This window comes from Trichechus manatus, unplaced genomic scaffold, assembly GCF_000243295.1.
Source record: "Trichechus manatus latirostris isolate Lorelei unplaced genomic scaffold, TriManLat1.0 scaffold00005, whole genome shotgun sequence".
Taxonomy (NCBI): domain Eukaryota; kingdom Metazoa; phylum Chordata; class Mammalia; order Sirenia; family Trichechidae; genus Trichechus; species Trichechus manatus.
In genome coordinates this window covers 24,728,773-24,746,333 of record NW_004443941.1, presented here as the reverse complement: position 1 = coordinate 24,746,333, position 17,561 = coordinate 24,728,773, and the positions used below count along the sequence as shown (strand labels likewise).

The 17,561-nt window shown below is 43.0% G+C and overlaps 1 protein-coding gene across 1 annotated transcript in view; it reads left to right on the top strand.

The window, feature by feature from the left end:
- The window catches only part of GALM (galactose mutarotase), a 69,532-nt gene extending 52,872 nt beyond the window's left edge, over positions 1-16,660 (top strand). The window contains exons 5-7 of the mRNA XM_004369545.2: positions 12,566-12,707; positions 14,340-14,514; positions 15,142-16,660. Coding sequence (XP_004369602.1) covers positions 12,566-12,707; positions 14,340-14,514; positions 15,142-15,219 — 395 coding nt within the window. The 3' untranslated portion in view covers positions 15,220-16,660. The remainder of the gene's footprint in view (positions 1-12,565; positions 12,708-14,339; positions 14,515-15,141) is intronic.
- The last annotated feature ends 901 nt before the right edge of the window (positions 16,661-17,561 follow it).

The window sequence follows — 17,561 nt, the reverse complement described above, 5'->3', positions numbered from 1 at the left end:
AAAAAAAAAAAAAAAAGAGGACTCACTTGTCTGACAGAGACTGGAGGAACCCCGAGACTATAGCCTTCAGACACCCTGCTAACTCAGAACTGAAGCCACCCCCGTAGTCCACCTTTCAGCCAAAGGTTGGACAAGCCTATAAAACAAACAGTAACACATGTAAGGAATGTACTCCTTAGGTTCAATCAAGTATATGAGACCAGATGGGCAAGACCTGCCCAAATGCAAAAATGAGAAGGCAAGAAGGGACAGGAAAGCTGGACAAATGGACACGGGGAACCCAGGGTGGAAAGGGGCAGAGTGCTGACACATTTTGAGGATTGCAACCAATGTCACAAAACAATTTGTGTATTAATTGTTTAATGAGAAACTAATTTGCACCCTAAACTTTCACCTAAAGTACAATTAAAAAAAGGAACTCTAACAAAAAAAAAAAAAAAAATCACCCCTTTGTACATGCTCTCAACTCTCTTGCCTTTCTCCTTCTTTGTATTCTCCTAACAAAACCCAACCATGATTAAATCTTAAATCCACCTCTCCACAACCTCCACACCTGCCACCATGCAGCTTACTGGTCTCACTCTAAATTCATGACTATGAACCTCGAGAGGTTCCGTAATGCCACCTGGCAGTCAGCCTTTTCCTCAAGCCCCTCCTCTGCCCCAGAACAGTAAACCCCTATTTTTGGGTCAGAGTCCACCATCTGCTAGCCAGCATTGCTGCTCAGACCTTAATGTGCACCGAGCCAACATTCAGGGAAATAAACCCTCTTCAGAAAATGCTTCTCTCTGTGGGTACCTACCCTGCTTCCTGGTGGCTTTAAAACCAAAGTCTGATGATGCGACATTCTCTCTGAGGGCACCCTTCCCATTTCCGCTTCATTTCCTGTATACTCAGCGTTACTGACAGAGCTGTTTTGACACTTTCTTCTGTTCTTAGTGCCAGAGCACAAGCTCACATTACCATTAGAAGAACTGCACATTTATTTTCCAAATTTCCAGTGAGAAAAATCAAGAGCACCTGGCAGAGGCTAGGGTAGAGGGGCCAGAACCAAGTCAGACACTGCAGGGTGAAGTGGTAAGTGTCTGAGTGGGAGCCTGGAGACTTTGACACTAGGGAAGTGTGTCACCTCGGGCAAGTCCCTTTAGCTGTCTGGGTCTCTATTTCATCCTCTGCTAAGTGAAGGGATTGGATAAGGTAATTTCCCAGGTCCTTTCTAGATCTTTCATTCTGACTTTGTCACAGGATACTGCAACATTCATAGTTTCCCTGTGTTTTTTTTTTTTCTGGTTCTGCGTTATTCTTCAGTTTTTCAATCAAGTAAAGGGCTCTACTTCATGCCCAGAGGATATAAAGATAAGTAGGGTGCACCTAATATACAGCCAGGGTAGTCAAAACAGCCTGGTACTGGTACAATGACAGACACATAGACCAATGGAACAGAATTGAAGACCCAGAAGTAAATCCATCCACCTACAGATAGCTGATTTTTGACAAAGGGTCGAAGTTCATTAAATGGGGAAGAGAAGGTCTCTTCAACACATGGTGCTGGCAAAACCGGGTATCCATTTGCAGAAAAATGAAACAAGATCCATACCTTACACAATACACAAAAACTAACTCAAAGTAGATTAAAGACCTAAGTGTAAAACGTAAAACTGTAAGGATCATGGAAGAAAAATAGGGACAATGCTAGCGGCCCTAGTATATGGCATAAATAGAATATCAAACATAATTAAAAATGCACAAACACAGAAGATAAAGTAGATAACTGGGACCTCCTAAAAATTAAACACTTTTGCTCATCAAAAGACTTTGCCAAAAGACTGAAAAAAGAACCTACGGACTGGTGAAAAAATTTTGGCTACGACATATCGGACAAAGGTCTAATCTCTAACATTTATAGAAAACTTCAACACCTCAACAACAAAAAAACAAACAGTCCAATTAAAAAATGAGCAAAGGATATGAACAGACACTTCACCAAAGCAGACATTCAGGCAGCTAACAAACATGATCACTAGCAATTAGAGAGATGCAAATCGAAATTATGAGATACCATCTCACCCTGGCAAGAATGGCACCCATCAAAAAAACAAAAAACAACAAATGCTGGCAAGGTTATGGGGAGATTGGAACTCTTATACACTGCTGGTGGGAATATAAAATGGTACAACCGCTATGGATAATGGTATGATGCTTCCTTAAAAAGCTAGAAGTAGAAGTACCATTTGATCCAGCAGTCCCACTCCTAGGTATATATCCTAGAGAAATAAGAGCCGTCACACAAATAGACATACGCACACCCATGTTCATTGCAGCACTGTTCACGATAGAAAAAGATGGAAACAACCTAAGTGACCATCAACAGATGAATGAATAAACAAACTGTGGTACATACACAAAATGGAGTACTAAGCAACGATAAAGAGCAATGATGAATCCCTGAAACATCTCACAACATGGATGAATCTGAAGGACATTATGCTGAGGGAAATAAGTCAATCACAGAAGGACAAATATTATATGAGACCACCATTATAAAAAGTCAAGAAAAGGTTTACACACAGAAAAAAACATTCTTTGATGGTTACCAGGGATGGGAGGGGGAGGGAGGAAAAATCACTACCTAGATAGTAGACCCATATTAACTTTGGTGAAGGGAAAGGCAATACACAATAAGGGGGAAGTCAGCACAGCATTACCAAGGCAAAGAAAGACAGAGGTTTGCAAGAAGGAAAGGCAACTACGGTAAATACTGTAATATATACAATCCTGCATGGGAGGGCATACGGGAGTACATCCACATGCATATATAGTTTTTGCTGTGGATATTTCTACATATATAGTTGTATGTGCTGCATGTATATTCATATATAAAATAGAGCACACGGGGGCACAATCCTGGAAATAGCCTAGACATAACCAAACACCTCACAGGACTGAGTTACTGGTCTTGAAGGCTAAGGACCATAGTCTCGGGGGACATCTAGGTCAGTTGGCATAACATAGTTCATAAAGAAAATGTTCTACATCCCTACTTTGGTGAGTAGTGTCTGCGGTCCTAAAAGCTTGCAAGCAGCCATCTAAGATACAACTACTGGTCTTTTTCCATCCAGAGCAAAGGAGAGTGAAGAAAACTAAAGATTCAAGGAAGCAGTTAATCCAAAGGACTAGTGGACCACAGCAACCACAGCCTCTACTAGCCTGAGACCAGAAGAACTAGATGGTGCCCAGCTACTACTACCAGCTATTTTGACCAGGATCACAATAAAAGGTCCTGATTAGTTTGGGGAAAAAATGTAGAACAAAACTCAAATCCATAAGAAAGACCAGACTTACTGATCTGATAGAGACTGGAGGAACCCCCAAGACTATGGCCTTTAGACACCGTTCTGACTTGGAACTGAAGCCACTCCTGGAGATAACCTTTCACCCAAATAATAGTCCTGTAAGATGAACTGATAAACAGAGAAAATATTGAAGTTGTGAAGGGTTTCATTTCACTTGGATCCACAATCAATGCCCACTGAAGCAGCAGTCAAGAAATCAAACGATGTATTGCATTGAACAAATCTGCTGCAAAAGACCTCTTTAAAGTGTTAAAAAGCAAAGATGTCACTGTGAAGACTAAGGCACGCCTGACACAATCCATGGTATTTTTAGTTGCCTCATATGCATGTGAAAGCTGGACAATGAATAAGGAAGACCGAAGAAGAATTGATGCCTTTGAATTATGGTGTTGGCGAAGAGTATTGTATATACCACCGACTGTCAGAAGAACGAACAAATCTGTCTTGAAAGAAGTACAGCCAGAATGCTGTTTAAAAGCGAGGATGGTAAGACTTCGTCTCATGTACTTTGGACTGTTATCAGCAGGGACCATTCCTTGGAGAAGGACATCATGCTTGGTAAAGTAGAGGGTCAGTGAAAGACAGGAAGACCCTCAGTGAGATGAATTGTCACAGTGGCACAACAATGGACTCAAGCATAAAGGTTTTGAGGATAGCACAGGACTGGGCAGTGTTTCATTCTGTTGTTCATAGGGTCGCCATGAGTCAGAATCAACTCAACACCACCTGACAACATAAGATGAACAATGGCACCTGTGAGGAGTGTGCTCCTTGGAGACCAAAAGGGCAACATCTGCCCAAAAGCAAAGATGAAAAGGCAGAAAGGGGTGGGAAAATCGGACAGGAGGCTAGAATCCTTCACAGAGGAAATGGCATCAGAGAGAATTCGTAAAGGATTTATTGAACTTTGCCAGAGTGTGGTGGGGGTAGGGAGCACAGAAAGGACATTCCAGTTAGGAGAAGGGGCCCAAAGACATGGTGAATCTGGGAGGTCAATTCCAAGTTTTCCATATGCCAGACCATTAGGTGCATGCAGGAGTGTGTCAGGACACGAGGCTGGGAAAGATAAATTGGAACCGTCTCTCTCTTTTTCTTCTCCTTTAGCAAAAGTCCATTTTAGATAATTATTCCAAGTTTCTAATTTTAAGTCAAGGCTTCTCTGCCATTCTTGAAGTCTTACCCTCTCTCTAGTCTCTGCTCTGTGTTATGTCTGTTATCCTGAAGTTTGGTCCTTTTATTTATACATGCCTTCCTCCTGAAGATTTCCAAGCATAACGTTTATCAAATATTTCCATATAATATATAGCAGCTTTGATTTACAGAGGGAAAAACTGAAGCAAATATTGATTTATGGCTTGCTCAATATTAGGTAAACAGACCTGAAATATGCCCTGGCTTCTTCCTTCATGAAAATTCCATGGCTTTCTTTGTTCCTTCAATTCTTCTGACCATATTCATACCTTAAGGCAAGTAATTATAAGCAATCTTGATCGACTTGGGTCAGTCATATTACTACTGTCATAAAGGTTAGATTTTGAATCCAAGTGTGGTTTAAGAAATAACTAAATATTGTGAACACCATTAAGGCTAGGGAAGAAAGCTTAACATAAATTACCATTCAGAATATGGGTTGATAAGATTAAAACCATCCTGAGCCCATGAGAATAGCTGCTGCTTTTTCCTAGTCTAGTTGTTTCATGAAGAGACCCAGAGATGCTCTTTTTTAAGTCAGCCTGGGTGGTAGTTGGTCACAGACTCTACAGGACAGAGTACTAGGTGGATCACTTCCACCCAGGATTGGTCTTTGGCCATGAAGATCCAAACAGTTCAGCTCTCATTTCTCCCATAGCTGATCGGGACTTAGAGGTCCGACTCAGAATTCACACACGGTGGATGGGTTTAAAGCAAACCTTTTACATTGTCTCTAGCACCATCTACCGGGAAACAAAAGTGCCTTTTTTTTTTTTTTTTTTTAAATTTTTTTATTGTACTTTAGATGAAAGTTTACAGAGCAAATTAGTTTCTTGTTAAACAATTAATACACATACTGTTTTGTGACATTGGTTGCCAACACCACGACATGTCAACACTCCCCTTCTAGATCTTGGCTTCCCCATTACCAGCTTTCCTGTCCCCTCCTACCTTCTTGTCCTTGCCCCTGGGCTGGTGTGCCCATTTAGTCTCTTTTTGTTTTATGGGCCTTTCTAATCTTTGGCTGAAAGGTGAACCTCAGGAGTGACTTCATTACTGAGCTATAAGGGTGTCCGGGGGCCATACTCTTGGGGTTTCTCCAGCCTCTGTCAGACCAGTAAGTCAGGTCTTTTTGTGTGTGTGAGTTAAATTTTGTTGCACATTTTTTTCTAGCTCTGTCTGGGACCCTCTGTTGTGATCGCTGTCAGAGCAGTTGGTGGTGGTAGTGCCTTTTTTGTAGGATACCTGCAGTGTAAGGGGAACTCTGGTGGTGCAGTGGTTATAAGAGCTTGGCTGCTAATCAAAAGGTCGGCAGTTGGAATCTACCAGCCACACTTTGGAAACCCTAATGGGGCAGTTTTACTCTGTCCTATAGGGTTGCTAGGAGTCGGAATCGACTCGACAGCAGTAGCTTTCGTTTTTAGGTTTGTGATTTTTTTTTCAAGTATCCACTCAAGTAGCAAAGAGGCAGTAGAAAGGAGGGAGAAAGGAACTCAGAGTAGATTCTATCTAAAAAAAAACAGGATAAAGTGTATTATTTTGAAGTTATGTACAAGTAGATGTAACCATTAACAAATATAAACCTTCTGAATTATCAGAAACACACACACAAAAGCAAACACAAACCATATAGTGATTTAAAAAAAACACAAAATCTTGAAATTGTAAACACGTAGAGCATACCATAAAATATGAAGACAGAACTTAGAACACTTAGAACATTTGTATGTCATATTAATGCCATGAAGCATGTCTATTAAACAAAGTCAGATTGAATCACAAAGCAAAACCTAATAGAATGCTGTGTGCATACCACATGACTCAGTAAGGTTGAAAATACAAGAACGCAGAAGCAAACCAGGCAAATGCAAATCAAAGTTAGAAGAGGATCTCAATCTTAACATCAGAAAAGGCTGATTTCAGGACAGAAAGCATTAAATTACACAAAGAAAACCAGCTTGTAATAATAAAGGATGTAATTCACAATGAAGATTCACAAAAATGACCGTGTCTAAGGCTATAAAGAAAACCTCAGCGTATCCGAACACCCTGAGAGACTGAGTTGCTGCAGCTGAAAGCTGGGGATCATGGTCAAGGGGGTCATCTAGGTCAATTGGCATAACGAAGTTCATAAAGAAAATGTTCTATATCCAACTTTGGTGAGTAGCGTCTGGGGGTCTTAAAAGCTTGTGAGCGGCCACCTAAGATACAACTACTGGTCCCATCACATCTCGAGCAAAGGAGAATGAAGAAAACCAAAGACACAAGGCAAATGTTAGTCCAGGACTAACGGATCACAAATAGCACAGCCTGAGCCCAGAAGAACTAGATGGTGCCTGGCTACCACCACCAACCGCTCTGACAGGGATCACAAAAGAGGGTCCCAAACACAGCAGGAGAAAAATGTAGAACAAAATTCACAAGAAAAGACGGGGCTTACTGGTCTGACAACAGAGACTGGAAGAACCCCTGAGACTATGCCCCCAGAGACCCTATTAACTCAGAACTGAAGCCACTCCCGAAGTTCACCCTTCAGCCAAAGATTAGACAGGTCTATAAAGCAAAAAAGGAAAGGGTGGGAGGTGGGGGGTAGGAGGAGAGATTAAAAAATACTCTTTAAAACAATAAAAAAAAAAAAAAAGAAACCCCCAGACAATTCCATAAGATATAAATAATACAGCTGACACTGACCTAGATATTTTTTAACTCTTAAATAATTCTTGGATTAAAAGGAAATCAAACCCCAAAACCAGGGATATGTAGGAGATAATGATAATGGAAACTTCGCATGTGATACAGCTGAAGTACTGCTCAGAAGAAAATTTTAGTTCTAAATAATTAGTAATCAAGAAAGCGTGAAAATAAATGAATTCTGCATTTGAAAAAGAATGACAAACCCAAAAGAGCAAAAGAAAGAAATTAATAAAAAGCAGAAATTATGGTTTTGAAAAGAAGCAAGGCAAGGTAGTACTAATAAATAATTTCAAGAGCTGCTTTACTGGAAGAAAAAATAGATTAAAAAAAAAATAAATCAAGCATTAGCTAACCTACTAAATACACAAAATAAGAAATGAGCATAGGGAAATAACCACAGACAGATGAAATTAAAAGGATCATAATTTGCTAGGAAAATATAAATTTGTAAATGTGGCTCTTGAAAAGAAATGTTAAATGGACAAATTGTCACAGAAAAAATATAGAAAAATATGAGTTTATATAGAATTGTCTAATGAAGTGCCTCAAAATAAATCTAGTAACAACCTCCAAGATATATTGAGTGAAAAGAGTAAGGTAGAAACAGGTGTACTATATTTGCATGTATGAGTGTACATTTAGGTGCTTGGATATCCTTGGAATATCTCTGGAATAGTACATGAGAAACCAGGAAAGAAAAAACAATGGGTGCTTCTGGTTTTTTCTGAAGGAAATTATATATGTGGGGAACAAAGATGAGAGAAATTCTTTTAACTATATAGTATTTTTGTATGTTTTACGTTTGTTACCTTTAAAATTGTTGGTGGTCGTGTGTGCCATAGAGTGGATTCTGACTCATAGAAACCCTATATGACAGAGTAGAGCTGCTACATAGGGTTTCTTAGGCTGTAATCTTTATGGAAGCAGATTGCCAGGGCTTTTCCCCTGCAGAGTCTCTGATGGGTTCAAACCATCGACCTTTCATTTAGCAGCTGAGTGCTTAACCATTGGGTCACCAGGGCTCTATTAAATTGATGACATGGTGTCTTAGGCTGGGTTCTCTGGAGAAGCAAAACCAGTAAAGTGTATAAATATGTATATAGAGAGAGATTATATCAAGGAAATAGCTCACGTGATTGTAGAGGCTAGAACGTCCCAAGTCCGTGGATCAGGGTAGAGGCCTCTCCCAAGTCACACAGCTGCGGAAGCTGGCAAGTCCAAGATCGGCAGGTCTCCCACTCACAGGCTGTGCAGATCGACGAATCCCAGGTTCGGCAGATAAGCTGACAGCTCAAGTCCCAAGAACGGGAGATGAGACGACAGGAAGTAGCCGCAGGATCCAGAGAGAGCAAAAAGCCAGAACATCTGCTTATATACAGATGCGGGCCACACCCCTAAGGAGACTCCCTTTCATCTGATTGGCTACTCACAGTATATTCAATCATGAGAGTGATTACATTACAACACAGAGAATCATGGCCCAGCCAAGTTGACACACAATCTTAACCATCACACATGGGCAAATATTAAAACCAGTTGCTGTGGAGTTGACACCATGTGTATCAGAGTAGAACTGAGCTCTTTCGGGTTTTCAATGGCTGCTTTTTTGGAAAATAGATCTCCAGGCCTTTCTTATGAGGCATCTCTGGGTGGACTCAAACCACCAAACTTTCAGTTGGCAGCCAAGCTAGTTAACCTTATGCACCACCCAGGGACTGTCATGCAAATATTACACATTCAAAAATTCTTTCTTTGTAAAAGAAGAACCAGGGCCAGGGAAATAGATGCTCTTAAAGGATGTATCAGAAAGGATACTATTTAATTTTTCCTAAAACTGACCCTGGTAGAAGGAAGGGATTCTTTTGTGCTTCCCAAACTCTCTTGACTGAACGGTGGATACCTGGCCTCCAGGATGGTATTGCCAAGGCCACAGTGTCTTGCTTGGGCACTTTGTACCCCAGGGACCCTGACGGCTCTGTGGGAGCTCAAGGACGCCAGCCCTCATGTGCCAGGAAGGCAACTTTCCTGAAAGGAACTGAGTTTAAGAAAAGGACTCCTGTTTTATCTAAAGATAGGAGATTTTTTTTCCTCTCAGCATTTAGGAACCCACAAAACCAGAACTAAACGCTTTAAATGGCTAACAGTCTGTTGGTTCTCCTTTTATTTATTTAATTATTTTAACAGTCAAGTACAAGTTTCTGGTTTGTCTTAACCTCCTAAGATTTCAGCCCCCCTTTGCATGCTATCTGTCTCTCTTAAAAATAGTAGAAACCAAGTTCCTAAAATATCTCTATGTGACCACATGAAAGGAAAAAGTAATCCTCATCCTAAATGAATATGTTAAACACCTAAAGTTTGTACTTACTTTAAAAATATATGATGCAGTTCTGGAACAGTAAGGAAACTTTAAAAAGGACTGAACTGTATCATCATTGAAGGATCTAAAACGGAGCCCTTTTCTTCTTCCCACTCAAGGGCAATCCCTCTTCACCTCACCTCTTTGGCCTGTTGCAGAGGAGCCCAGGAGCCTTTGAACTTGGTGCAAGATTCTAGGATCTGGCTGCCACTTCTTGGGTGGGCTAGAATTTTAGGAGGGTGGGGATAGACCTTTGCTATCACCTAGTCCTGAGGTTCTTCAGCTAAGTTGCTCAGAGCTTCTGCCGGCTTTTAGTGGTTTTGTATATTGAGCTTCCTCCCAAGATTCCCTCTGAAACAGAGAATTCTGTAGGAACAGGGGGAGGGAGTTTGGAAGTCAGTGATTTAGTCCAATTTCTTCATTGTACTGATGACAAAAGCCAGGTTCAGAGAAGTGACTTCATAATCTAAACTTAATCTCTTTCCTGCCTCATCTGAGGCATCCCTTCCTTCTCCACTCACTGCTTACACACACACCGTATCACCTTGTACTGAAGCTGTTTCCTCCACATGGAATATCCGTTAGTCTTCCACGCCCTCTCAGCCTAATCTGTTATTGTTGTTAATTGCCGTCGAGTCACTTCCAACTCATGGCGACCCTATGTGCGCAGAGTGGAACTGCTCCATAGGGTTCTCAAGGCCGTGACCTTTCTGAAGCAGATCGCCAGGCCTGTCTTCCAAGGTGCCTCTGGGTGGATTCAAACCGCCAGTCTTTTGGCCAGTAGTCAAGCGCTTAACCATTTGCGCCACCCAAGGACTCCTTCATCCCAATACTCTTATACCTCAGTCCTTAGCCCAACCACTGTAATTCCATCCATGAAATCTCGCATCCACCTCCCCCTAAGCCAACCAAGTCCATTGCCTATCCTCTTTCTTATAGCGCTTTTTACACACGTGCACTGGAGCACTCTTCACACTATGATTAAGTACTGTTTGTACTATAAGCAGCTTAAGGGTAGGTGCCAGTCTCATTAATCTACAAAGTTTCCCCACCTATCTGAGCGTCTGGCATACAGTAACCCACTGGCGTCAAGTTGGCTCCAACTCATAGTGACCCTATAGGACAGAGTAGAATTGCCCCATAGAGTTTCCAGGGAGTGTCTGGTGGATTCAAACTGCCAACATTTGGTTAGTAGCCATAGCACTTAACCACCACGTAGGTATTTAATAATTATTGACTGAGCAAAAGAGTGACTGAGTGACTGATGGCTCCTAGTCTGGCACTGACACTCTGAGAACATGTCAGCAGGGAGGAAGGAATGGTGCCTTAGAGTAACCTTCTGGTTTGCTCTGTGGGCTTCCTCAGTTATGCTGGTTTTCTGTATTCCCCATGGCTTCCTTAACTGAGCTAAATCCAAGATATTTGTGTACCCTATTTGAAATGGCTAGACCTCGCATCTAGATAAGAACAGGACCAAAAGTTAGGAAGAGAATGAAGTGGTAAAGCAAAATGCCACTTTTTTCAGAAGAATGTTAAACCATATTACAGCCTTTCGACAAGTGAGTCTAAAGGACTCTCTGCTGACAAATGATCTCTTGCCCTTGAATTTCTGGTTGAAATGACTCCCCAAAACAATCCCAATTCCTCTTTTTCTCCCTCAGAGCTCTGATTACTTGCTTGGGGTTATAGTAAAACAGAAGATGTAGCAAACTATTTTATTTATATATTTTATCTACCCTAAGGTGCTATCAGTTGTAAGGTTCACCATTATTTTACATACCATGAAGAAAGAAAAACTTCTGTCAGTTAAACCATGGCACAATTTCAAAGATGTTAAAATATGAAAATGAGTGTCTTCAACTGATGAAATACCGTGTATCAGCATCATAGTTGTTGTTTAATGATATGTTGTGTAGGTTTCAGTTTCCTCATCCATGTGTTACATGAGCAGTTTGGGCCAGAGAAGTTGTGAGAACCCTTCCATCCCAACACCCTTGAGTTCTGTGACGCCATGAAGGGATGTTCCTGACGGGGCAGTGGCTGTGTAATGACTGCCAGGATAGGATCCCGGTCCAGTTCTTCTGTGCTTTGCCCTGTAAAAGTTCAGGGTCCCCACACTGCAGTGTCCTCCCTCAGGGCTCACCATCCACCCACGTCATTGTGAAGAGGCTCCAGGACAACCCACCGTGATAAGAAAAAATATACTGCACCTAGAGCTTGAAGAATCTGGCTCAGACACAAGGAAGCAGTGATTGCCTGGCTATAACTCCTCCAGGAATCACTCCTGGAGATATAAAGCTTTCATTCAAAGGATTGAATCTGAAATTGGCATATCGTTTGATGGCCATATATCCCAGTTTTCCCTGGGCTGTCCCAATTAACTCATTTGTCCCAGTGTTATTGTGACTAGCTCCCGATACCCTTTGGACAGTGTCTACAGGCTGATCAGGGAGGCAACTGGAGAGCCAGAGTGGCTGCCAGTGTACCTTTGGCTCAAAATGGTTTGAGAGTCACTAACATCAGAAACTTTGTTAGTCTCTGGTTAGCCACTGTAGGTACTAATGCTTGGTTATGATCCCTGGGATATTGCAACACCAAAGCAAGAAATGTCAACAAAGGGAATGACTATTTTGTTTACATATGGTAAGATGGTAAGAATACCATCACCCTTTATCCAACTTAGCCCTGAATGGAGATGGTGTTTCCTTGATTTTTGTACATCTTCATACTTGAATGATTCTTAAATTAGAATACATGGTATAGCTACTGCATCTTGCAATCGATAGCACCTTATAATGAAAGAAATCCAGTAGTTCATTCTCCTTTTTAGGATCTTAGGATCTGGTTCCCCATCTCCTTTACAAATAGACATGAAAGCTGAGACAGCAGAACCAGTGAGTCTTTAGGACATTGTGTACGAACGTTTGATTTGGGTATTTATCAACTTCTTTTTTCTGCCCCTTCCCACCAGGAGAAATTGCTCCAGTGCAAGGAACTGCATTTGACCTGAGGAAGCCAGTGGAGCTTGGAAAACACCTGCAAGAGTCCCACATCAATGGCTTTGACCACAATTTCTGTCTGAAGAGAACTAAAGAAAAGCAGTTTTGCGCAAGGTCAGGTCCTTTTCATTTACTGCCTCTGTAGTAAGGAGGAGCTTCTCCTCCGGCCATATCGGTAGCATTTACCTCGCTGCTGTTGTTTGTTGCTGTTGAGTCGATTCCAGCTCATGGCAGCTGTGCAGAGTAGACCTGTGCTCCCGAGGATTTTCAAGGCTGTGACCTTTTGGAAGCAGTTTGCCAGGGCTATCTTGCAAGGTGCCTCTGGGTGGGTTCAGTCTGCCAGTCTTTTGGCTTGTAGTTGAACGCTTAACCATTTGCTCCACCCAACGCACTACATCCTGTGTCTTTTCAGAGCTCCCATTCCACAGGAGAGCTCTGTGGAACTTATCATACCCCTCCCTCGCCATGCTGTTATTCCTGTGCCTCCTGCCTGCAATCCCTTCTCTGTTTGCTCCCTCTCTCTCATCTCTGCCTGTTCTTTAAGGCCCATTTTTTGTTAAAAGCCGTAATTCCCCCTGACTGAAGCCACCTCTGCCTTGCTTGAACCCCCTGAGCCGTTTGTGGTTTCTTGAGGTATGATTTATGCCCTGTCTACTTCCCTGGAGAGCACTCGCCAGCCCCAGCCTTGTTTGATAGGCATTTGTGTTGCAGTCTCTTACCTTCTCACTAAACTCCAAGTTCCTCATGCTGTTCCATCTTGGTGAGTCCCTACCTGTATCCTAACACCAGTACCATGCTTGGCGCTAGCAAACCATCAGTACATGTTTGTTGAATGAATGGATTTTAAATATAGCAGAGAAAAAGGATTCAAATTCTAAAGGAAACAGAAAGAACTTTCTCTCCCTCTGAGCCCCAGCACCAAGGCCCCAGCCCATCCAGGCTCTGTTTCTCCAGCTCTAGCCCACTTTCTTCCTTAGTCACCTTTCTGTCCTCACTGTCCCCACCTGAGGGCACCCTCCTGCCATCTCTCCACTTATTTAAATCCTGGACCTCCCTTTCCCCAGCATCTTCCCCTGAACCCCTTGGTTGACAACACATTGTGGGGATAGTTTAACTATGTCATGCATGTGTTTTGCCTCTTGGTGAGATGGTAAGACCCTGTCATTTCTTTATCTATATCCTTTCGATACCAAGTACAGTGCTGGGCAAGTTCTCCCCTCTGTAGAGGCTTTATTTTTACTTTTCAAAAGGAAACAGTGGATCTAGTGGAAACCCACAGCAGGACTGTTCTGGGGAGCGGTCTAACTAAAAGCAGCCTGTTCAAGCTGCAGGGAGGGGAACAGTTTAATTTAGGAAAAACATTTCTTCTGTTTCACAAAGCAGGTCATACAGAGCATTCCAGCTCTTTATAAGAACCCCAGCCCCTCCAGGACCCTAAACTGCCTCTCTCCAACCTGGCCATCCCCCACCATCCATATCTGGCTGGGGAGATTCTTTTTTGTTCTTTCTGAAAGCCAAGATCAGAGTGAGAAGTTGCTATTGAGGATCCTGAAAACCAGCTGCTCACGCCTCACCTGTGAGGCTGTGAGAATCCTCCATCATGCTCTTCCTCCCTTTGTCGTCTCCTCACACCTTGCCCCATGCTGTGGCTGGCCCTGGTTCCTGTCTCAAAGCTGCTTCCCAGCGTCTACCCTCCCTGCCTGCTTTTCTGCCCTGAACTCACAGGCAGTTTGGCTTTATCCTCAGGGTCCGTCATGCTGGAAGTGGGCGGGTACTGGAAGTGTACACCACCCAGCCCGGCGTCCAGTTTTACACAGGCAACTTTCTGGATGGCACGATCAAGGGGAAGAGTGGAGCAGTCTATCCCAAGCACTCTGGTTTGTGCCTCGAGACCCAGAACTGGCCCAATGCAGTCAATCAGGTAAAGCCACAGGCTGCCTTGTCAGAGTGGTGCGTGTCCAAGGCCACACTGTATCACAGAGGTCACGACACTCAAGCCGGTTCCCTATCATTCAAAAATCCGTGTTTGTTCTCCTCTCTAAAACATGATAAACACAGGAAACCCCTGGCCAAGCTACTAGCATGGTTAAAAAGAAAAAAAAAAAAAACCTCCAAAGCCTTTGTTCAATTTAATGTTTCTGTTCATCAATACCTAGTCATTTTCTGCACCCACACTTTTAAGAAGATTCTTCATATCTTCTCTTCCTATTCACTCACAACATTTTTTTCTAGCTATCAACTGGAGTAATCCTCCGCAAAGTGCCGGTCCATGATAAGAAGCTTGCACCAGAATGTAAATCAACACACTGCTTCCTTTATCAAGAAAGTCTTGCTTAGTGATGTAGTTGATTTTCATTCTGGTTCAGGCTTTTTATCTCATTACATGTCAGTAATAAATGGCTCCTGCACTGGCAACTGGTCTATAGAATACTGATCTAGCACTGGTCTAGAATCCAGTCCAGTCCAGAAGCATGTCCTGAATTCCTGAATGGGTGATAGTGCCACCTGGGCTGGCCGGGTGTAACCTGTGTTGTTTTCCCCTTCACAGCCCAACTTCCCTCCTGTGCTGCTGAGGCCTGGTGAGGAGTATGACCACACCACCTGGTTCAAGTTTTCTGTGGCTTAAGGAAGTATGAAGACATGACTTGTGCCAGGACTGAGATAGGAACTTCCTCAGCAGCCTGTTTCCTGTCCAGAGATGAGGCGAAGATTTAGAGGCTTTAAACGTGATCCTGTGAATTAAAATCATGTAAATGGTAGCCGTCGTGATAATCAGTCTGAGTATTGATTTCCTAGGAGCTTTTCCAATGGCTGGCTCCTGGCCATGTCTAATGACCAGCTCCATTCTCTGTATAGTTCAGAGGACAAGGGAACTCAACTGCCAATGTCATCATTGAAGCCCTAACCCGAGCACAGAAGTGGTGCCCAGGACCCTCATGCTCAGAGGCAGCAGTGCCTGGTCAGCTGTTGTTGGCTCCATCACTTCACCCTGCCCCTTTCTTTTCTACTTTTCACCGTCCCTTTCTTTTATCCTACTATCTAACCCCTTTTCTTTTTCCTCTTCCTCTGCCTCAAAGCACCTTAGCCACGTACGGCATGTTACGGTTTTCAAAAGTCACATTAGCTCATTCAGCATGCTGGCAGATGGACCACTCTGCCTCTAGCACTAGATGATGTGATGGAGAGATGAAGGCTCCAAGGCTTAGAGAGGTTAAGTGACCCACCTGTAGGCACCCAGCTGGTAAAAATTTTGGCCAGGACTTGAGTTCAGGTCAGGTGGACTCAAGTCCCTTCCTTTCCTGCTCCTCCACCTTGGTCTGCACTGAGGGCCAGAGGGGGATCTGACCCCTGCTCTTGTGGTTAGAGCCAGCCATTCTTCCCAGATTCACTGTTAAGAGAAGCAATAGGTTGAGTTTAACTGTCTGTTAGTCCTAGAAGTGGTGTAACTTAAAGTACAAGATCAAATTATGGAGAATCTGTCATTTAGATTCTCTGCCTTTGGGATTAATTAAGAAAGCCCAGCCAAACATAGACATGGGAAGAAAGAAACCCACTGAGACAGGAGCCATGGTGCCAGTGTAAGGAGCACGCCTTGCCTTGTGATGTGGCGCAGTGAGGATTACACATGGCCCTGGGAGCAGGTGTTGTATTATGTAGACAAGGCTAGGGGCGCTCTCCTTTCCTGGACAATCGAATCATTGGTGATGGGTTTGGGTTGGTGATTGTTAAGGAAATACGTTTTATACTGTTACATACTATCAATCAGTTCAAATAAATCCAAAATCTGCACCTCAGAAGACTCCAATTCCTTGACTCATTTTTAAATCTGCCAGTCATTGGCCTTTGGGGAATGGACCGAGTATACAGTGTGTTCTGGATTCTACGGTGCTCTCCAGCATTTTCCTAGAGGAAGTCCCTTCAGCCTGCCTTAGCTTCCCATACTTCCTCTAATTGTTGATGTGTGCCGTCAAGTCCATTCCAACTCATAGCAATCCTATACGACAGAATAGAACTGCCCCATAGTGTTTCCAAGGAGTGGCTGGTGGATTCGAACTGCTGGCTTTTTGATTAGCAGACAGACGCTTAACCACTGCACCATCAAGGCTCCAAAACCAAACCCGTTGCCGTGGAGTTGATTCTGACTCATATCCAATAATAAACCAAAGATATTGAATCTTTTTTAATTCATTTCAGCATGGATTTTTCTGAGTACTTACTGTGTTCACAGTTCTCTGCTAGCTCTCTTCAGGCATTCAAAAGAGATAATGTATACGATGTAGCACCTTCCATCAGAATCTCAGTCTCTCTGAGGGAGACAAGACTAACAGATGTGTAACGGTTGATGCAGAATTGCACCAGGATAGAGCTGGAAGCCCTGAGCGCTAACACGAGCATGCCATTCACCACATGAGAACCTTGAGCAAACAATCGAAATTCATTTGGCTTCGGTTCTCTCAGCTGTAAGACAAAGGGAGTGGCCTTTAATTACCTGGAAGATGAGTAACTGTCTGCAGGGCTAGAACTAAAGCTGGGCCACTGGTCAAGTTCTTTTCTCTTTCCTCCCTGTGGCTGCAATGAAACGCCAGCCAGAGATGGCGCTGTAGACCTGCTTTTCTTCCCGGCCAGCTCTGAGCAGGCAGTGGAGACCTAACTAGATTACTGCTTAGAGCCCTGAACAATTTGTACTTGCATCACACATCCCTCTTCTGGGACCCCGTAGCCAACTGAATTCTTACTCCATTACCATCTTGCCAGAATCCTCCTCCATTAATGGCTCGTTCCCACTTCATGACAATGATTGCCAGACATGTTTTTGAATTGGTTATTTCATTTGACCATTACAACCCTTGTAATATAGGTGGTGAAGTTCTCATTAAAAAGGTCACTGGCAGAGAAAGTAACATTGCTAAAAACTGGCAGATGTAGAATACAACCCCATATCCTTTGTTAAGAAGCCCAGCGTATGTT